The sequence below is a fragment of the Tasmannia lanceolata genome, unplaced genomic scaffold (assembly GCF_043159265.1).
Source record: "Tasmannia lanceolata isolate RefF3 unplaced genomic scaffold, GAP_Taslan_0.1 ptg000005l, whole genome shotgun sequence".
In the NCBI taxonomy this organism is placed as follows: Eukaryota; Viridiplantae; Streptophyta; class Magnoliopsida; order Canellales; family Winteraceae; genus Tasmannia; species Tasmannia lanceolata.
Window position 1 is genome coordinate 2,716,277 of NW_027518682.1, and position 22,657 is coordinate 2,738,933.

At 38.8% G+C, this 22,657-nt stretch overlaps 1 protein-coding gene, 1 long non-coding RNA gene and 2 other non-coding genes across 5 annotated transcripts; 3 read left to right on the forward strand and 1 right to left on the reverse strand.

The window, feature by feature from the left end:
- The first annotated feature begins 511 nt into the window (after nt 1-511).
- Nucleotides 512-5,352, forward strand: LOC143876479 (uncharacterized). Of its 2 annotated transcripts, XR_013250392.1 has the most exons (7): nt 515-1,663; nt 1,747-1,827; nt 2,037-2,093; nt 3,341-3,434; nt 3,522-3,553; nt 4,607-4,674; nt 5,041-5,352. It is a non-coding gene; the product is annotated as an uncharacterized LOC143876479 (long non-coding RNA). The 2 variants fall into 2 exon arrangements; XR_013250391.1 differs by having other exon boundaries at nt 512-1,663; nt 3,522-4,674.
- A 5,716-nt stretch (nt 5,353-11,068) lies between these two features.
- Nucleotides 11,069-11,281, reverse strand: LOC143878054 (small nucleolar RNA U3). The gene has a single exon (XR_013250878.1). It is a non-coding gene; the product is annotated as a small nucleolar RNA U3 (small nucleolar RNA).
- Nucleotides 11,282-16,485: 5,204 nt separating this feature from the next.
- TRNAY-GUA (transfer RNA tyrosine (anticodon GUA)) lies at nt 16,486-16,573 on the forward strand. The gene is given in 2 exon segments: nt 16,486-16,522; nt 16,538-16,573. It is a non-coding gene; the product is annotated as a tRNA-Tyr (tRNA).
- Nucleotides 16,574-18,821: 2,248 nt separating this feature from the next.
- LOC143877094 (cinnamoyl-CoA reductase-like SNL6) lies at nt 18,822-21,712 on the forward strand. The gene is made up of 6 exons (XM_077378855.1): nt 18,822-18,832; nt 18,905-19,058; nt 19,362-19,513; nt 20,761-20,952; nt 21,103-21,434; nt 21,525-21,712. The coding sequence occupies exons 2-6, from the start codon at nt 18,929-18,931 to the stop codon at nt 21,619-21,621; spliced, it is 903 nt and encodes a 300-aa protein (XP_077234970.1). The 5' UTR covers nt 18,822-18,832; nt 18,905-18,928; the 3' UTR covers nt 21,622-21,712.
- The last annotated feature ends 945 nt before the right edge of the window (nt 21,713-22,657 follow it).

A 22,657-nucleotide genomic window follows, 5' to 3' on the forward strand; every position in this document is an offset into this window, starting at 1 on the left:
ATGAGGGCTGAGTCCTGGACAAGGCAAGCGAGGTCAGAAGACCAGACCGGGTTTTACTCCGGACAGGCCATTCGACACTCAAGTCAGTATGAGCAGGAGTGAAGGGGAGATGTCTAAGAGTTTAGGGAGAGAAGGGATTTTCGCATTACCCATTGGTTTGAGCTTTGAATCCCTTTTTATAGGGAAAACCTGGTGAGGTGTCCTGGACAGGTGTCCAGGACAGATGGCGGCCTGTAAGAGGCTGGAGTTCACCTACTCCAGGACAGGTGGCAGGCTGTGAGTGGCTGGAGTTCACCTACTCTGAGACAGGTGGCAGCCTGTGAGTGGCTGGAGTTCATCTGCTCTGGGACAGGTGGCAGCCTGTGAGTGGCTGGAGTTTTTACACCCCATCAGCCAATAAGATTTATCCAGCATGAGAGTTTTTTGCAGCATGAAGGAGAAGTGAAAAAAAGGTACGCCCCTGTGATAAATCTCCATTTTTTCTTTTTTCGTTTCTGTGTTATATTATGAAAATAGGATCGTAAGCTGTTTGTTAGACACAAAGATGGGATTTGGGCGTATTTTGAAATGAAATATGGGGGTTTGGGGTGATTTAAGGGTGAATAATCGAATTTTGGGGTATTTTCAAAGGCGATTTAAGATTTTTTATGTTTTAAAATCTAGCATTAATTTCTTGGTATTCTAAGAATAACACTTGTTAGGCATTTCCCTTTCAAAAAAAAAAAACACTTGCTACGTATAAAAACTCAAAACTCTCAATGTTGCCGTGTTAATTTTCCTCTGTGCCTTAGGCATGTGAGGAGTCTTTCTTATATAGATTATCACAAGATACAAAAGATTACAAGATAATCATGGTTTGCCAGATAAGCAACCCAGATAAACAAGAAAGTAAAACTAACAGATGAGCTACGGAATAATCTGATAGGATCCATATCTCCTTTATCTCCTATGTATCAAGCAACAATAACACAACAGAAAAATCTACAAGTTACAAATGTCATGTATCTCTCATGTATCAGATAAGCATTTATTTTTAACACTAGGCATTTCCTATGATGCTCTGTTTCTGTCACTTGTAGATTTCCTCTCTTTCCCATCATGCTTAGCCCCACCATTCCTATGAAAAAATCGTCTCTTGTTTCATACCCCTAAATGTGAGTGTTGTAGGCAATGTAATATTGATGTGTCTCTCCTTTAGAAGGCATATAAAATTTGGACTGCAATTTTGTTTCTACAAGTGAGTGTATGAATTTTGAGCTTTGAGTCAGTGGCTAGCATCTTCATTGAAAATTTATGCGCACACTTCGTTTGGCTGGTTTTTATTTAACCTTCCAGCTATTAATATTTACTAGGAGTAACATAATTTTCATCATCTTCTGCTTAATGGCTAGCATCTTCATTTAAAATTTATGTGTATACTTTGTTGCCTTTTGATGCTCAGCTTCAACCTTGTGTTGGTATTTGGAGTGATAAGTGCTCTTCAAAGTATAGAAGAAGACGCCCATTTATTTTTATTGGATCTCTTATGATCTCTATTGCTGCAAGTTTTGATGGATCATATGGGGTTTTGATGATAGGTATTGCTTATTCTTCTTTGTTTTGATCATATTAGGTTTTCTGCAGAGATTGGATACCTCTTGGGAGATACGAAGGAGAACTGCAGGTAAATGTTTTACTTATTGATATTTCTAGATTGGAATACCCCATCAAACGTAAGTTTTGACCAGGTTTCTTATGTAATTACAGTGCGTGTAAAGGTACTCGAACATGGGCAGCTATCATATTTGTCATTGGTTTTTGGATGCTCGATCTTACTAACAATACAGTGTAAGTAAAAGCTTATTGACAATAGTCAAGAGTTGTATTTGATTCAATTCAATTATTTTTAATAATATTTCTGTATATACTTTTCCAATCCACTTCTTATAAGTAGAAGAAATGACACCTATGCTGTAACTAATTTATTGGCTTTCTACTGACCAGTCATACATGTTAAAATTTATCCAAATATCTGAATTTCTACATCTTGACTATAGGTGGACATGGTTACGCATATGAGTTCTCAATTAACTTAGGAAGGGCTACTAGATGAGGTATTCCCATGCAAATTTGTTACTGTATCCCATTTCTTCATGTTCATTAATCCCTAGATCAGCTATCATATATGTTATGACTAAATTAAGCACTAGATAGAACTATATTGACCAAAGGGCAAAGGGTATAGATATATGATGATCAAAACTTTTTGACCAAGACATGGTATTCCGTGCCCATTGTTTTGACTATTTGTGATTTATAGCCCTTTTGGGCCTGTTTGTTCACTAGTTTAATTCGCATTGCCAGTTGCAAAATGCTTTCTCATGTAACAAGCAGATTGGAAATATTAGTTTCTTGATCATCTCATATACTTCCTATGGTCATTATCATGTATCCTGCCTCCAAACATTCAATATACTGTAGATATGCTTGCAGCTTGGTTAAAGTGATGCACACCCTTTATTGTAGAGCCATCTGATAATTAAGTTGTGCTTTCTATAAAAATATTCCGATGCTTTTGGCTTTAAAATAAATTGTGCAAGATGGGCACCTTAATCTTGGTTGTGTAGGGTTCTCTTTTCATTGAGCTATTTCTGATAGCCCCAGTGCAGTTTATGTGTTTCCATAATGGTTCTGTGGAGCCTGATACATCTGTCATGGGTGTACAGCAAGGCGGAAAAAAGATAAATGATGTGGCAGCATACATGATTCGATTTCTGAAGCTGGTTCTTTTTGTTTGGCTCTAACCGTCTCTTTTGTGTTCATGTTCTGTGTTACTTTCTCCTGCATAAATGTCCTGACCTCATTGGAACTGAGGATGAAAAATGTCCTCATCACATTGGATTAATGTTTAAGTAAAGACTACAAATTAGGATAATGTTCTTTTGTTACTTATGGAAAAATTGAGCAGCAAATCCTTCTAGTACAAACATCCATTGACATAAATAAATAGCATATAACTGGACATACTTGTGGCAGAAAGAAATGATCGTGAGACTTATGAATCTGCTAATATTTGTAGTATTTAGATGTTAGAAGGGTCGCCTTCTTCTTTTATTGCAATTTCAGATGGTCTTCACCGCTGCATATATGAACCAACTGTGGGGCCACATCATTAACCTACAAGCTTAAGAAATTACTTCTGAAATCTGTCAATTTTAGTGATTTCTTTCTCTTTATAGACTTTACATCCCTTTTGAATGGTCTTGGGAAAAACAAAACCTGGTTAGCTTAATTTGTACATATTTTTATGAATATAGTACACCTTTTCATTGGATTTACTCATTTTCTTTCTTCATGTAAGGTTTTGTAAAGGAAGACTGAAGAAGCTTCTATAGCTACCAAAAGGCTGAAGGAGCTATTAGAAGCATAGAAGGCTTCTTCTTGTGAGACATCTGGTATGTTGTATCGAACCAAACATCATTTGGCTCAGTTCTTTTTTCTGTGCCATATTTAAAGTAGTTAAAACTATTTCTTTTCTGTAGGGATTGGAAATGGGAAGGGTGCAGGTATTCAGGTAATACACACTGAATAGGAGGATAATTTTATTATATATTATATATTATTTTTACATAATAGTGGTTTAGTGTTCTGTTAATTAACACAATTAATGTGTGCCTGCGTGTGCGAGTTTATGCTTTGATCAAGTATGCTACTTCCTCTTTCTATTATTTGCTCTGTTTTTTCATGAAGTGCACTTAATGGCTAGTGATATATTGTCTATATTACGTTGAAGTTATATAGTCTGTGCTTACTTTCACTTAACTTACTTTGAGACGTTTGGAATTTGTATCTTTTGTTTTCTATGAATGAATGCAGCTAAGGGTTGTTTTCCATCGGGGCCTCATATATTAATTAAGAAGTGCTTCCATGACAATAATCAAATTTTGCATTCTCGTGGAATGTATCCGGGCTTCCGTTTTCTTTGGCTTATCATTTATAAATTCCTTAGTCTGAGTTCAATTTTGGTTTAGCTGGAACCTTCTTCATATTGTTACTTGAAAGAAGGCGCAGATAATTCCTTTTTTTTTCTTTACACATTCATATATGTTTGGATTCCTTCCTTTTCGTTATACTGTATACTACATAGAGGTACACACACCTGGCTTAAAATGTGGACTTTTTCGCTCTCCTGAATTGAAACAGGATCAATTTCTTCTCTGTTTTTCGTTGCAAGTGGTATTTGCTCATTAGCCGAAGGTAACAAATAACATTGAGGGTTAAAGAAATATGGTGTTCTTGGGTATATAATATAACCCATGCGTGTTCTAATATAAGCCCAATAAGATAATGGACCAGTTTAGTGGGCCTACATGGGCTAGAGTCCATTAACCAGTCATTAACCCTAATATATCTCTATATATAGGGGCTGGAGGCAACAAACTTGGAATTCCAAAGTAGATACCTAGGGTGTAATGCTTCAAGCAATCCTTGCTTGACACTAACACAGGAATGGAGATTTTTTAGTGGTTCTTCGAAAAGAATGTCTTTCGTTGCAAGAAAGAAACCATGATTTTCCATAATGTTAGAGTCATCCTAGAACATTGACTTCTTTCTTGTTTGTCTGAAGCATATGACACTCCGCCTCTGGGAGCTTATCATTATCATTTGTGTTAATCAGATAATTTTCATCTACTGGTAAGCCTTTGTCTAGTTCCGTCCACTTCCATTAAGTTATTTTTTTTTCCATGATTATTGTGAAAACAACCAGTTACTCCAAAAGCTTAAGCTGTTAGAGAAGGAAGTATTTAATCTTTTATACTTCAACACTCCCCCTCACGTGTGGCCCCTCTTTCTAGGGTTGGCCTACATGTGGCACATGCGGCACCTTTTTTTTTGGGTTTGGCCATTGCATGTGTATTTTTGCTATCAAGGAGGTTTGAACCCAAGCATTTGCTCTGATACCATGTGAAAACAACCAGTTACTCCAAAAACTTAAGCTGTTGGAGAAGGCAGTATTTAATCTTTCATACTTTAACAATTATAACTCAAGTTTCATTGCAGATCTCTCGGTCTGGCTAGTGGACAGGTATGAGCTCTAAACTGTTGAATTTAATTTCTTTTTTAAAAATTGAAAAATACCAATACTGGCTATTATTCCTAGCGTATGTGATCACTGCTTAAATGTAAAGTTTTCCCGACGGTTTTTTAGCCGGCGGTCATGACAGCCGGGGAAGAGGTTGTTTCTTGTAGGCGACCTCACCATGTAGATTAAATAACCTGAAAACTATTCTTTGTTAGAGTATATTCATTTGATCAGAGGATTATTAGATCAGAGTAATTGTCAAGCTATTATTAAATTCCTAAGGCCATGTCTAGCTGGCTGAACATTTTTTTCATGATAAATTAGTGTCTCCAAGTGGTAGGAGAGGGGTAGGGCGGGTGGAAGGAGAGATTTGAGAGGGCACCAATGAGTTGAGGGTGAGATGTGGCTAAAAAATCAGGAAAAAGTATATCAGAATTTGAGTGGAGTTTTTTGTTCCCTGGTTTTCCAGGCTTTTATTTCCCTCTGCTCACTCAATCCCTCTCGTATCTATCCCTTTAAGGGAAAAAAAAAAAATTCATGGTAGCCAAACATGCCCTAAATGAGCTGATGTTTTGTACGATAATATGAGATACATTGGGAAGAGTTTATCAGCACCATTTGTGGGCCTACTGCATTGTTCAATGACTTTGGTTTGAGTCGCATATAGTGTAGGTGTTCAAATGGGTTGGGCCTAGCTAGCTGGGCCGGGCCTTAAACTCAACGTTCCAGTTTTGGATTCAGCTTCTCAAGCGAATGGGACTGGAAAACGCATGCATTTACTTTGATGGGCTATTATGATTTCTGCCGGACCAAAATGCGTGAGTGCTTCTTGCCATGGATTGTTGTCTTATTTTCCTCTCTGATCTAATCTAAGCTAAAGATTAGGAGGTAGTTTCACCTCCGTCGACTAAGTGTGCACCTAGAATCTAGCCTTCTAGATAAGGTTATCTTCTAGCCTCCTTGTTGAATGCGGGTCTTTCCTTCTAGTATGATATGCGTAAGCCTGCTATATGTATACAAAGATTATCTGCTTGTGCACTTTTTGGCAAAATCTATTCCGTGCTTTAGGTTTATCTCTAGTTCTGATCTAGCACCCCGTGGAAAAGTAAAGGGAGAATCTTTTGGAATCTAGTTCTAGCAACCTTTCGGATGATTTAGAAAGTGCACTGCTGCAAAGAGCCTGCTATATGCGTTTACAAAGATCATCTCCCTGTGCATTTTTTGGGCAAAATCTATCCCGTGCTTTAGTTCTATCTCTAGTTCTGATCTATCGCGGTGGTGGCGCGTGATCTGCTCCAGTGAGGAGCTTATGGATCCTCCTTGCCCTTGGTGGATTCCCCCTGATCTGGTCTTGTTAAAGCTTAACTTTGACAGATTGAGTTTGGGCAATTCGAGGCCATCAGGTATAGATGGCCTTCTTAGAGATTAAATGGTTTTTCTTTGGTCTGATTGATAGAGCTGATTCTAATGAAGCTGACCTTAAAGCGATCCTTCAAGGTATAAGGCTTGTCTATGAGAGTATCTCGTCAACATCGGTGGTGGAGGGAGATTCGTTCAACGTTATTCAATGCTTGATTGGAAATCATCCCCACCCTCGGAGGTTTTCGCATACGATGGAGGAGATTCAGGACATAGTGGGGTCTCGCTCAATCTCATATCATTATTTTAGAGGTTGGGTTGGGTGGTCTTATTTGGATGTATATGATATCATTCTGATATTTTCTATTGTAGAAGGGTTGGAAAATTACGATTTAGACATTGAACAAGTGGTCCCACTCCCACCTATAAGTTTGTCACTCTCATTATAGTCTGGATTAATAGGGGTAGACGTTAATTGAGCCACTTTGGATGTGAATGAAATTATTTTATGTTAATCTTATCTGGAAATTGGACATAAATAACTATTATTATAGCACATTAATCACCGTCACATGATAACCATGTGGCCGTCCTTGTTAACTTTATAATTAGTAACCATCACATATGTTAATCTTATCCTTACCACATTCTAGAACTATCATTTGATTAGCACATTCTAGAATTATCATGACCCTCTACTTACTCAACTGTATACTACACAAAATCAGGAATTATGTGATTAGTTTTTATACTGTGAATTTGCGATCATGGGAGTGAAGAAAACCACTTTGGGTTGAGTAAGACCCCTACCAGATAAATACAAGAAAAGAGAGAGAGGGAGAGAGAGAGAGGTCGTGTCTTCCTATAGGCTGGATTAAGGTCATGCTTTGACATACCAAACCGTTCACTGCACTATGAATGAGGAAGCCAAGCACGAGGAAGTCCACTATCAATAAACCAAGCAAGATACGACCCAATGAATTAATGGTTTAGATCCCTTTGTATTTTTGCCACTCCCAATGTCTTCCAGTTTCTCCGTTTAAAAACTCTTACATGATATGGGGCATATAACTTTTCAAGGGTCCGTTTGGATGCACCAAAAAGTGGGAAATTAAAAGTAAAAGCACATATTTTCCATTTCCTAGCTATATTTACTTCCCATTTACTATTCAAATGGCCATCCTAGTTGCCTGTAAATTTTCCAAATGCAACCCATTTTGCATTGTTTGACTTTCCTCTCACATCAAGTGTCCGTTCTGTTGCTTAACTTTGGTGAGAAAGGAGAAGGAAAATGACGTGGATTCCTTCTCTTGTGACGTGGCCATGAAATTTCCACCCACCAAAATCCGTCTCCCAACAGCGGGTCTTGGTAATTTTCCATCGATTTTTTCGGTTCTCATTTTTCAACCCATCGATTTACCAATTCAACAGGCAATGGTTCTTTCCAAAAAAGGATTGAATCTTCAAAAAGGGCTGCCCTAATCTCTCTCGCTCTCTCTGATCATCATCATCATCATCATCATATGCATTTGTTGGTTTCCATTTCCCTTTCCTTCGTATTTGGTTCCCATTTCCCACCATTGCCATCAAAAGATAAAGATCGGAAATGGAGCTCGCACAGCTTATCGTTGATTCTGCAAGAGATCCTTTTTTTCACCCATTTAGGCTTGTTGTCAGTGATGAACGGATTAGGGTTTCTATCCCTGTTTTTTGCCCAAGTATCTTTTCTTTTTCTTTTCTTGACAAATAAACAACAGTTTTTTATTTTCTTTTTCCTTTTCTTTTCTTTTCATTTTCTTTTTTGCCATGTCATTTCCGATGGATTCCGATTCGCATAATGCAACAGAACACACCCCAAGAGAAAAGGTAAGGTAAAGAAATGAGAATTCATATTCCTTTTCCTCTACTTCTGTACTGAGTGCGTCCAAATGGAACCCAAAATAAGGAGGAGGGAGGTAAAAGAATATGTCGGACTCACTTGTTCAGCAACCGTGAGCAATTTATCTGTTGGTTCGTGTTAGGAGGGAACTCAGCCTTAAAAGCTAGCTGTATGTTAAGCAGAGGGAGCCCAAGCCCTTATAATCCCATCCACATCTATTCACTTTTCTGATGTAGGATCTTTGCTTTCACTTGGAATCCCCAACAATATTCCCCTCCTTTCCAAGGGATTTTCTCCATCCACGAGGGTACATTGGGGTTACCGAGATCTTCCCCTAGGGATTTTATTTTTATCCAAGAGGTCGAGGGTACATCAGGGTTACTACGCCCCGGCTTTGATACCACTTGTTGTGATCTAGGTAGAACTCATGCGGGATCTTTGCTTTCACTTGGAACCCCGATCAATTCAGATGGTGCATAGACGGGCGAAAAACTCACTACCTTTCAAACAGTAGGGATGCTAAATTCCTTCCTTTACTTTTACACTTTGCCATATATGATACGCAAATGCATGATGTGGATCCGATTGGGCGCCCTTGTGGCTGGTTTTTGCAAGGGCGCCTTTGTGTTTAGCATGCTTCTTTGAACAATCCCAATCCTTTAAACTTACAACCTTTAAAATGAACGGTTAAGAAAAAAACTAGAAAGGCAACAATAGTGTAAAACTTCTACAAATCGAATTAGGATTGTCAACTGGAGAGAGCATTTAGTATATGGTCCGCCCAATTGTGCATTCTAGAAAATGAATTGGTAGGTAAAGTGGCCCGGTTCACTTATATTTCTCCTACAATCTGTATACTACGCAAAAGTTACTGAAACTCGCTTTGCTCTAGAGGGTATAATGGGCTGTTGATACTTACAATCAATTAAGCTTGGCCCAGCTCGTAGATGGTTCACGTAGTGACATACTCACAAGTTATCTCGGGTAGCTGTATCTCGGTATATTCTATTTTTTTTTTACTATTTTCAGGATTATATCTGGAAACAACTGGGAAAATAAACTATTTAACCTTTATATAAGTCAATGTTTCAAGAAGGAATGCAGGTCAAAACAGAGCCAAGACAAATCCTAATCAATTTGGCATGATGCGGTCAAGTACTTGGTTGACATGACTGAGTACTCCATTGATGTGGTCATAACTTAGGAGAGTCAAATGAATCTTGATTGACATTATATGGCAAAACATGAACTCAGACAAGATAGAAGAGAGTCGACTCGGAGGAGTTTGAAACTATGATATTAATATAAAATTTAAGAATAAGATTAGGACAACAAATAATAGAGTGAATTTTTTGGCATATTTTCACGATAAAAATAAAATGTAAAGAATTTTTTCAGAATTTCAGAAAATTATGGAATTTTGTCTTTTTATCGAAAAATACACAAATAATAATATTTAAAAAAAGGAACATGATATCGTGAAGTAAGAGCGATGGGAGAGCTGGCTTCCTTCACTTGTCTTGTTGTGGCGAGAACCCGTTTGGTCAGTCCCCATTAGCATTACTCTTTATAAAGGGATTTGCTAGGGTCAATCGCAAAAGGTATTTCGTGGCTGGTCTGTCGCATGTCAGACTAACCTTCCCCTTCATAAAATATTAGAGATATTTGTGACTATGCATAATGACGCGCAGTGCAAGCTAAGGTCGCGTTGGTGGGGGGTGGCAATCGGTTGTCACAAACTCAGAGGAACAGTGGCTTAGAATGTGACAACCAATTGTGGGCCCAAATTGATTATTCGACTCAGAATCAAACGTAATTTTGGTTTGGGCCCACAATCTGCTGTCACATTCTAAAAACGAAAGTGTTGACTTGCGAAGCATTTATAACAAACGTTGCGCGGCTGAGAAAACGATTTTACAATTGCATGTGTGGTTAGAAAAAACAGGTATCCATTTAAGTTGCTCTTCAATGAAAATCCCCCACCAAAGATTTCATATATGCTACCGACCGTTTCTTCTCACTTCCCGCTTTCGACAAGAACTCAGAATATCCTACCTTTGATAAAATGGCAAAGATGGGATTTTCTTGGCAAAGAAAGCCCATTTGCGGCTCAATTTTTAGTACATTTTGTCTTATTCATTTAATTCATACGAGCTACTCACTTTGTAGCAGATTTTTTCTTTTTCATTTAATTCATATATGAGGTGGCTGTTCTCTCCTGCAAAACTGAGCTGCGAAATGGCTTCCCTCAAAATTGCCTACCAAATCCCTAACGTAAACCAACATTACTACTGAGAATGTTAGCGTGAATGTTTAGGCCAACATCAAGTGCATGTTTGGCAGCCGTGAAATTTTTTTTCCATTGAATAATTATTTATCATGCGGTGGGAGTGCAGCAAAGGAAGGGAAAGTGAGAGACTTGTGAGCGAGGAAAACAGGTAAAGAGAAATAAAATACGAAAATAGAGTTTTTATATTGGCTACTGATGTTAGCGCTATCATGTTTTGATAATTGCACTAATTAATCTTCTCTTTTAATTATTTTAAAAAGTTGTGAAAGGTTATTACAGTTCCCAAAAAACTCTCGGAAACTAATTAAAAAAAGAAAAGAAAAGAAAAGACAAGCTCAGTTTGCACCATTATTAAAACAGGGTAGTGCCAATATTAGTAACCTTTATTTTGTCCTCATTTTCAACCACTTTATTTTTTTTTAATGGGTAAGCTGGGTTTAGGCAAGACCCCTACCAGATATAAAAGCTGTTTTTGTAGGGTCCGTCAGACAACCGTATGATTGCCCTAGCCAGAGATCTGACTGAGAACGATCCTCTAATGCCAAGAAATCCCAGAAGGAAATCTCAGCCGTCAATCACGCTCGGATCGCACGGTCATATTTCATCAACCGGACGTAGGAGCCTGTCTCCTTAGAACTTAAGGATACAGAAGTACGAGCCTATAGAACAGATCCTGTTCATTTTCAACCACTTAGCATCATCTCGTCACCCCACCCCCTCTCAATTATCTCCCTCTCCTATTCTTTCTACCCTTTTCTCACCAGTTGGAGAACTAATATTAAAAATTTCATGGCTGCTAAACATGGCCAAAATGAAGCTGAAAACACCTATTATTCAATGGGATTTTTACAAAAGATAACGTACCCTTTGCTATCATCTTAAAAAAACCCACCTATGGTTTGTTGGCCACTGAATTTAACTAAAAAATAAAATGAGGAAATGATATCCCCCGCCCCTCCCCCCTAACATTATTCGTTAAGTTTTTTACAAGCAAAGAAAAACATTAAAGGGGGGTGAATTTATCCTCAAGCAGTGAACCAAAAAAATGGCCGCATTCGGGTCGGGTTCGGCTTGGACTCCATTCGGGTCGGGTTCGGGTTGAAAAACTTGAACCCGAGGTGCTTCCGGGTTGGGTTCGGGTTGAGGTGTCGGACAACCCAACCCGTAATCCGAAGTCTCACTATAAAAAAGTTTGAAATTTGAAATTTGTAATGGCCCAGTGTATTTCTCCAAGTTACTTTTTATCTTTGATATTGACAACTGTCACTCAAAAGTTTGACAGCTATATGTCTCTTTTCTCTTATTTTTCAATTCCTCAAAAGTTGACAGCTGCAGGTCTTTTTCTTTTATTTTTTAATTCTTTTTAATTTGATGATAATGATAATGACAACTCATGTCTCTAAGGGGTGTAAACGGATCGAATTCGAATCGGATATGGCTATATCCGAATTCGATTACAGTATATACTCTCCGAATTCAGATTCAGATTCGAATTTGACAGATATTTAATATCTATTACCGAATTCGTATCCGCCGGATATTGTTCGAATTCGGATATTATCCGTATCAGTTTATTTGGTAAATTCAAAGATTTTATTGCAGCATTATATCTTTCTTTTCCTTCATACTCCTTGAATGAATTTTCCAAACCCCAAAATCAGACCTCTACATTCTCTTCACAAAATTCACTCTCAAACCCTAAGATATATGAGATCATCTTCTTCCTTTTAAAATAAAGGCAGAGAGAGACGGTGGGGATGGATGATGGCGTTAGTAGTGGTCTTTGGGTTTTTTCTTTCCTTTGGAATGAGTTTGGGCTATTTTGAACAGGGGAAGTGGTAGTGCTGATTGTGGAATATGAAGAAAAATGGGGATGGAGATGAGGATTAGGTCAGAGATGGAGGCGACTGGCGGTGATGGAGGTGGCTGTGAGAAGGTGGAGAGGGGCGGCAGTGGATTTTGGTGGGGTTGGAGGCACCAAGGAATGCCGAAGATGGTGTCTCAGCCTCCTGCTTTCTCCTCTCTCTTGCTTCTCCTTGCAAACATTAGAAGTCCCCTATTTTAATTGCATTTTGGGTTTTTATATAACCCTAAGTTGAAAATTTGATCTGAGCCGTTCATTTACCATCAATGACCTAGATGTCCTTTTTGCCTTAGAATTCTCTAGAAACTATGACATCTTCTTTCAATCACCATCATCCATTTGTCTCTTTCATCGTACTGCCCACATTTGTTGCTTCAGAAAGAAGCCATGTCAAACTCCAAGAATGCCCTTAAAATGAGAGATTACTTCATTTTCTACCCAAAACACTTTGTTTTTGTTTTTTTCTAAAAAGAAAATTCACTTTTCTTTTAGAAACAAAAGATAGTGTATGATTACTAAAAATAAATATTAATGATATTATTAATAATAAATAAAAAGGATTTACTTCTCGGATTCGGATGTTAAACGGATCGGATATACCATTTACCAGATTCGCATCCGCTAAGAGTTGGATATCTCATAAACGGATTCGGATAATATCCGCTTGAAACGGATCTGGATAATATTCGCTTTAAACGGATTCAGATGCGGACGGTAATCGAATTTTCGAATATCCATTTACACCCCTAAATGTCTCTCTTCTTACGTTCTCTGTTTTTTTTCCTACTAATAAAAACGCACGTGCATTGCACGTGCGTGAACAAAGAATTATCATCTCTAAATTCTGTAAACCAAAAACATATTTCTTACACTCCCTACGAAAAAAACAGTACTGTATAACTTACACCATAGGATGATCCAAACCGTCCAATTGATGGGCCACATCGCAAATAGGGTGTTCCAAAAAAAAAAACATTTCCATGCGATGATCCTAGCCCTGCAGTCTATAGAGGAACGGCATATTTAGGAAACATTTATTCGTTGGAGGGTTGTAATTATGCTATGGAAATGAATTTTGGCACACAACCTACTTACATTGTGGCCATGAAATGGACGGTTTGGATCATCTTACGATGTAAGCCATACAGTACTTTTTCAAAAAAAATACTCACTATTAGGACTTACACTATATAAAAACTCTCATAATCACATCATTTCCCTCTAAATCATGGGGAAATGGGTCAAACGGGCCGGGTAAAAATCACCCGGAAATGGACGGTTTGGATCATCCTATGGTGTAGGCCGTAAAATATTCAGTACAATTTTTTTATTTTTTATAGGTAAGTTGGGGTTTTGTGGGGACCCCTCCGGCTTATTAAAAAAATACTTCACTACATGGGCTTACACCATATATATTCTAAGAAGAATTTTGTGACAAAGCCTTTAAACCAAAAACATATTTCTAACACTCCCTAATAAAAAAAAAATAGTATTGTATAACTTACACCATAGGATGATCCAAACCGTCCAATTGATGGGCGACATCGTACATAGGATGGTGTTCCCAAAAAACACATTTCCATGTGATGTTCCTAGCCCTGCTGTCTATAGAGGAACGACATATTTAGGAAACATTTATTGGTTGGAGGGTTGTAATTATCCTATGGCAATGAATTTTGGCACACAACCTACTTACATTGTGGCCCATGAAATGGACGGCTTGGATCATCCTATGATGTAAGCCATATAATACTTTTTGAAAAAAATACTCACTATCAGGACTTACAGTATATAAATACTCTCATAATCACATCATTTCCCTCTAAATCATTGGGAAATGGATCAAACGGGCCGGATCAAAATCACCCGAGAAATCTTATGGGTCATCGGGCTTGGACCCGCACCCAGGAAAAAAACAAATAAAAAGGGGTTGGTAATGCTGAGAAGGGGAGGGGGGGGGGGTGGAAATATCTCTGCCCATGATCTTATATTATCCTAAAAGATAAAATCTTAACCACTCTTCCCTGCAAATGTATTCAATAAGATAGAACTGTACGTGGCATTTTTTATAAGAGTAATTAGACGTCAACAGATCGGAGGTTGTGCCGCAAAAATCATTTCCCTAGGATGATCCCAATCGTCTGGTCTGTAAAAAGTTCCATAATGATTAAAATATTGTGGTGCTAATGTCATTTCCCTTTAAATATAAAAGAGAAGACGGGTCCGGGTCAAACGGGCGGGGTGCAAATGACCCGTGAAATTTTACGGGTCATTGAGCTTGGACGCACACCCGGCCCGTGCAGGCCGGGTCGACCCGTGGGTCAGCAGGATTTTTGACGTTTTTGTTAAGAGTTTTTTTTGTGCAGGGATTTGCTAGCCACCTTCTCAGAGGCTACTTCTAGGCGTGTGGCACATCCCTTGCAAAGATCGATAGAAGTACGATTTGTGGAAAGGTGGCTAGCAATAAATAATAATCATGCGGGTACTAAGTTTGAAATGAAAAATTACCGGAAAATTGAAGCAGAGTAAAGAAATTACCAAAAAATTTATGAAAAGAATGTAGTAAAATATGACAATTACGGACAAAAAAGGCATAAAAAAGGAGACAGCTGTGCTTGTTTTTTTAACTCATTTGCAAGGGCATATGAGAAGAGGAAATGACGAAAAAGAAGCATGGAAAAAGGACATACGTGGGTGTTTGGCGGGAATTAAGGCGGACTCATACGGCAATAGTAGGAAAGAACATGCCGTAAAATATGGGATTGCCGCAAAAATCATTTCCCTAGGATGATCCCAACCGTCCTGTAGAAATTTTCATAATGATTAAAATATTGTGGTGCTAATGTCATTTCCCTTTAAATATAAAAGAGAAGACGGGTCCGGGTCAAACGGGCGGGGTGCAAATGGCCCGTGAAATTTTACGGGTCATTGAGCTTGGACGCACACCCGGCCCGTGCGGGCCGGGTCGACCCGCGGGTCAGTAGGATTTTTGACGTTTTTGTTAAGATTTTTTTGTGTGCAGGGATTTGCTAGCCACCTTCTCAGAGGCTACTTCTCGGCATGTGGCACATCCTTTGCAAAGATCGGGAGAAGTACGATTTGTGGAAAGGTGGCTAGCAATAAATAATAATCATGCGGGTAGTAAGTTTGAAATGAAAAATTACCAGAAAATTGAATCAGAGTAGAGAAATTACAAAAAAAGATTACGAAAAGAATGTAGTAAAATATGATAATTACGGAAAAAAGTACAAAGCAAAATTCCAGAATTATGACAATTACGGACAAAAAGACAATTACGGTAAAAAAAGGCATAAAAAAGGAGACAGCTGGGCATTTTTTTTTTAACTCATTTGCAAGGGCATATGAGAAAAGGAAATGACGAAAAAGAAGCATTGAAAAAGGACATATGTAGAGACAGTTGGGCTTTTTTTTTAAAAACTCATTTGCAAGGGCATATGAGAAGAGGAAATGACGAAAAAGAAGCATTGAAAAAGGACATACGTGGGTGTTTGATAGGAATTAAGGCGGGACTCATACTGCAATAGTAGGAAAGAACGTGCCGAAAAATATGGGATTCCCGCTTTTAGTATAGTATGGATTTGTGGATTTCTGTGGTTGGAAACAGGGTTGGTCGGGTCGGGTTAGGGTTGAAAGAGTGCCGGTCAGGTTGGGTTTGGGTCGGCAGTCATCGGGTTGAGTCTCGGGTCGGGTTAGGGTTGAACCTAAGCATCTTCGGGTTGGCCGACCCGAGTTGCACCCCTTTATCAATGTATTTTTTTCTTTCTTGCTAATCTATTTTTATGCCGGGACCCACAAAGTAATTGGTCCAGAACTTCTAGATATGCGATTAGAGTTTGCTAGCCAATTTTGTGAAAGCCATTTCATGATTCACTCCATCGGGATAGAACATCCACCTCGGATGACTTAAATGAATAAGACAAAATCTTCTATAAGGTGGCTGTTCTCTACCGAAAAAGTGAGCTGCGTAATATTTTGGTTAGTAAAATTAATTGCGAAGTTAGTTCAAATAACCGACCTTAGCTCAGTTGGTAGAGCGGAGGACTGTAGTTATGTTAACAGATCATCCTTAGGTCGCTGGTTCGAATCCGGCAGGTCGGAATATATTTTTGTTTTGACACTGGGAAATGATGTTTACCGTTCAACTTTTGAGAAATTTAAACCTCGTTTCTCATCATCATGCAAAAGAGGTTGTTTCACCACGTCGCCCCTAAATCAGCAGAGGTGAAACGATCTCCAAGCAAAAATGGCACATGGCATGTCTGGCAATAGTGAAAATAAAAGGTTGACCATAAATTTGGCAAATGGTATAGGCACACAACTACCCTTTGATAATACGTTGATAAATGATAACCATGCGAGCTCACCTTGTCTTACATAGTTCAACCAGCTGTCGAAGGCAATTATGATTCCCAAAAATAGCTCCAAGCAGCTCGTTAAAACGTGGAAACAAGTTGATTCCGGCCCCATTATTAAAATATGGATGTTTATAATAAGTTTTGATAATTGGATGAACTCACCTTGTTTTGCATGTTTTAACCAGCTGTTCAGAGCTATTTGGGAATTGTAATAGCCTTTGACAGTAAGATAAGGTGAGTTCGCCCCATTATCTAAAGATACCCTTATAGTATACGTTTCGTCTCCCATTATTTTACTACTCACTTGGTTGATAAAGAATGAGGGAAATAAAAATAAAGTGAAGGGGAGAACATTTCGGATCTTGAATCAAAAGAGGGGGTCATAGAGCATAATTTTTAATAAATGGTGGAATGATGGTTCTACTTCAAGCTGATACAGTTTTCTCGGCTGCTCGGAATAAGAGAGAAAATGGGCCCCAACGGAAGAACAAGCCTAAAGAGAGGAGGCCGGCTCCACACTTGCAGAATGTCCATCTGCATGTAAGCAAAGGCCGACTTGCCACATGAGCGGGCCACATGGATATGTAGACAAGATCACCCAACTTGATTTTGCCAAGGCAAGAACCAAATGATGTGTTTGTGTGGTCCTCTTCCCTCCAACATAGCATAGGGTATTAGGTATATGTTATGAAGAAAGAGAGCTCGATCTACCATCCTGTAAAATTATATCTTTATCGGTTAGATTTATTTTACTACTATATTGTGAAATATACAGGCACATGGAGACCACAAGAATATAACTTGATTTCCACACTCTGAAGACCACAAACTATTCCTATGATTATCGGACCACACTTACAACTCTCTACATTAGATGGTCCCATGGCTTCAAGCTGTCTTGGGGTCCATGGCAATCAAGGTGGGCTGCCCCATTATTGTTGAGGTTCATTGCGAAAGCAAAGATCCCACATCGGAAGTGAGAACTTAATGTGTGCCCTCCTCTTAACGGCTAGCTTTTAAGGGTGGGTTCGGGTCTCTACAACTGACATTAAAGGATTTACTCTTGTGGACGAACTAAGTCACTCTACGGAGTCCGGCTAGTTTTTAATGGTGAAAAGTTCACAATCTAGACAGTATCATGTCCTTATTCGTCACTAAGCATAGTGGCGACAGCTATATATAGTATATTATTAGATTAAATTAGAAACTATAAACTGCTATGTTAGGAAATGTTTAGGTTGCAAGAATTTTATGAAAAAATATACTTCAGAATTGCTTCTTTTTCTACTGTTTTACTACACATGAAAAAAGTTACTTGAAAACGTAGTTCAAGTTTTATTTATAGGGACCTTAATTTATAATGATATCTCTCTAAATAATTCTTAATCATGTGGCCTTCAATTTACAATGATATCTCTCTAAATAAGTCTTAATCTTATCATTTCCCTCTAAATATCGGAAATGAAATTGTTTTTTCTTGCAATCCAAGAAGTGCCTAATGTGACTTCACGCACATCTGCCTTAATAAATTGGTGACACTTAACGCACATCTGCCTTGATAAATTCTCGACATTGTCTTATTGCCTAGCTGTCTTTGTAAAGACAGCTGTATGGACCCTTGGCAAAATGTCTAAAACATCCTTACCCTATCAAGATATTTACCATCAAAAGGGAGAGGACTATAATAATGATTTCAACAAGGTTAGGCCCCACCTAAGCAGAAAATAGTGGTCCCTCTCGCTATTAACTGAGTAGCTGAAGATGGGCCCACGTAGTCCTCTCATGTGGAACAGTAACACTAACACATGCATCTCCCCACCAAAAACCTTTTCAATGATTTCACACACCTCTCTCTCTCTCTAACAACCACTTCTCACCAATATTTCCGCACACTCTTTGAATGCTAGCTAGCTCTGCCCTTCCCTCTCCTTCCCCTTTTAAATACCAACATACCCTCCTAACCCTTCTAAACACAAACCACAAACCACAAACCACAAACCAATCTCTCTCTCTCTCTCTCTCAACATACCCTCCTAACCCTTCTAAACACAAACCACAAACCAATCTCTCTCTCTCTCTCTCTCTCTCTCTCTCTCTAATGGCACCAGCTGATTCTCCCTACGCACAGACCGTCTGTGTGATGGACGCATCCGGCCACTTAGGTATGAACCTCGTTGAGAGACTCCTAGAGAGGGGCTACACCGTTCACGCAGCGGTCCAAAACCAAGGTTACTAATTATCTTCCTTTCTCCTGTATTTATTTACTTTATATACTTCAAAAGCTTGGAACTCAGTCTCAATTCAATACAACTCGTCCGAGTCACTGGACCTAGAGGCGATTTCTCATAAATTCTATATACCTCCTACATAATTTCATTAGAAGATGAACCATCGAGTTGTTCGTTGACTTGGACTCAATTTTTGACACGGACGAATTTTGAGTCATCAGACATATGATGGTGGTGTTTAGTTTGTAATTTTTTGTATCATGGGTTGATTTTCCACCTTCACTGTGTTGTTTAATTCTCCAGGAGATATGCAACCCTTCAAGGGATGTGAAAACAAGAATCTGAGAATTTTCCGTTCGGATCCATTGGACTATCAGAGTATTATGGATGCAATGAAGGGTTGCTCGGGTTTGTTCTACACGTTTGAGCCTCCTCAAGATCAATCAGCCTACGATGTGAGCATTACTTCCTTTGATTTTCCATTTTAATAGATTTTAGTAGCTGGGGACAGCTTTACCTAATCATTTTTTTATTATATATATCAAATATTGCATATGATAAGAATATATGAATCTAATTTAAAATGTTTTCGTATCTTAGTTGAGACCGGAAAAGTGCATCAGACGCTTCATCTGACCCCACCCACGTGACCTCAAAGTGGCCTTACTATGTAGATGCTAGAGTCTGAAACACATCCTGATGAGACAATCCTAACCGTTTATCCGGTCGCCTAAATAGATGATTTGTAAAATTTGAGCTATTGTCAATATTCAAGTACCCTAGACCAATGGCTAGGATTGTTCCATCCTAGTATTTTCTTGCTATGACATAATCCACGGTGGGCAGCCTCGATGAAGAGTTCCTACAACCTTGTTTTCATATATGGTTTGCAACTTTGCATTAATGAAGCTTCTTGTACCCTTTCACACACTAGTACTCACAAACTGTGACAGCGTCAGAGGCATCTCACTAGGAGGAGGAAAAATAAGTGTTGAGACTTGAGGGAGGATAAGTCGTACAAGTCCACTTTAATCAACCATCTACCGGTCTTATAATTACCCTCCCCCTTTCCTGTTACAGCTGGCTATGAGACCTACCGACAGAACATAGAGGGAGGGGTGCCCTATATGACGTGGGGTCCTATAATTTGCCCAATGAGATAAAAGAGTCTGTGTTCATCAAGAAATTTTACTGGGCCATACCGAGGACCCTAAGATAGGAAAGTAAATAAAAATTGTCATATTTTTACTAGGAATATTAGGATGCAAGGGACCTCGATGGAAATGATCGTGCTGCACCCGTTACTCTTGGGTTTAGACTTGGAGCTCAGTTAGTTTAAACTTGAGGTCATAGGTTCACCGTAATGATATCAGGAGGACACACGTTTCCGCATAATTGCAGAGCAAATCCCAAGTTATCATTTTATATATACAAGGGGGCGAGTATAGGCAATTTCTCACAATACCATTTCGCGTTCGTTTTTCTTAAGAGAGAACAGACACCTCAAAGCTGAATTTGTCTCATTCATTTAATACACATGAAGTGGCACTTCTCTTTTGAAAAAGAGAGGCTTTAGCCAAGTTGCAAATTTTCTTTTGGTCCTTGTGCAAACATTTAATCAAAGTGCTAGCTAGTCCAAAGCACCATGAACATGGTAAACTGTTCTTACCCAAATAAATCATTTCCTTGTTTTTCCTAATAGGAATTTATGACTGAAGTTGAAGTAAGAGCTGCCCACAACGTGTTAGAAGCTTGTGCTCAAACAGAAACCATGGCAAAAGTAGTCTTCGCGTCCTCCATAACAGCAGTAATCTGGAGAGAAAAAAGGAACAAATCGACCACCGATTTAGACGAGAGAAATTGGAGCGACCCAAATTTCTGTAGAAATTTCAAGGTATTTGGCTACTTAATTCCAATTTCATGAGTTTCAAGTGGGAAAAGATATTCCCTGACTCGTCCGATTCCAAAACTCGGAGGGCCTTTCGAATTTATATATGTATATCTTCTGTCCTTAATAATTGATAATTCCACCACCAATCCACAGCTGTGGCACGCGCTGTCAAAGACACTGGCCGAGAAAACAGCATGGGCCCTGGCCATGGACAGAGACGTGAACATGGTGTCGATAAACGCGGGTCTTTTGACCGGTCCAGATCTCTCCATCGCTAACCCGTACCTAAAAGGAGCGGCTGAGATGTACGAGGACGGAGTGTTCGTAACGGTGGACGTTAAGTTCCTGGTGGAAGCCCACATATGCGTGTTTGAAGATTCGTCAACTTACGGACGTTATCTTTGCTTCGATCATCTCATTAACCGCCCCGAAGACGCCGTTAAGCTGGCCCAGATGTTATTACCTGCAACCCCCTACCCTCAAAGGTAAATTCACATTTCAACCACACCTTTTTACCTTCTACTTATCTCTTACAATAAAAGATTTATTAAGACTGCTCTGCGTTACCTTTTCAGTTGCGAGAATTCGGGGATCTTCCAACAGCGAATCAGCAACAAGAAGTTGAACAAATTGATGGTGGATTTCACAAGCGGAATCCAGCTGGAAGCATAATGTGCCGTCCATTTATTACGAGTCAGCATCTATGGCGTTTCAAGTGTACACGTCATCCCAATTATAAATACGAGTTGCTTTTATTTATTTACTTTGTGCGTAATGTGTGCGGTGGAGATGAAATTGGTTTATTCACACGTTCTCCCTTTGAGAAGATGAAATGCTGTTGGAACTTGGAACGAAGTTCTTTCAAAATGACAAATTTAACCCTTATCTTTGTTTTTTAAAATGTTAAAAACAAGACTTAGCTTTCGTTCATTGCAACAACAACTTTACCTTAATATTTTCTCTTTTGCGGCCTTATTGAATGATAAATACTTGCTACATCTTTGGTTGGTACTCTAGATGATAAAAAGGCCTGCCCTTGTGCCCTCGTCTCATCCCTTAGATCAACCATTCAAATAATATTTAATAATACCCATGAAAAAAGGGAAGGATAGAAAATAAAATATCTCACACAAAGACAAGGATAGAAAAAAACGTAAAAAAATATATTAATAAAAATAAGAACGATGAAAAAAGGAAATGATGATATCAGCATTCCAATGTTTTTATATTCACGCTCAAGTTTCCTGTCTTTTAGTAATTGGGGTGGCGATGGTTCGGTTTCGGTTCGAGAACCAAACCGAAATTTGAATCGGTTTGGTTTAACCCGAATTTTCGGTTTGATTTTGGCTCGGTTCCGTCAATTTTGCCATCCCTTACTCATAATCATTGGAAATCTTCGGTTTCGGTTCGGTTTGACCGCCAAACCGAACTGAACCAAAATTTGAATCGGTTTGGTTAAACCAAACCGAAACCGAATTTTCAGGTTTCGGCTCGGTTTCAGTTTGGTTCGGCCAATTTTGCCACCCCTAGCTATCAAAAGGTTCTTACAGCTCCCAAAAAGCTCTCACAAGCCCTTTATATCTAAAAGACAAGAAACTTGAGCTTGAATATCAAAGCAATGGAGCGCTGATATCATTTCCCTAAAAAAAAAAAAAATGATGGTCGAAAAAGATGGGCTTAAAATAAATTCATCATGTGAGTAACTTAT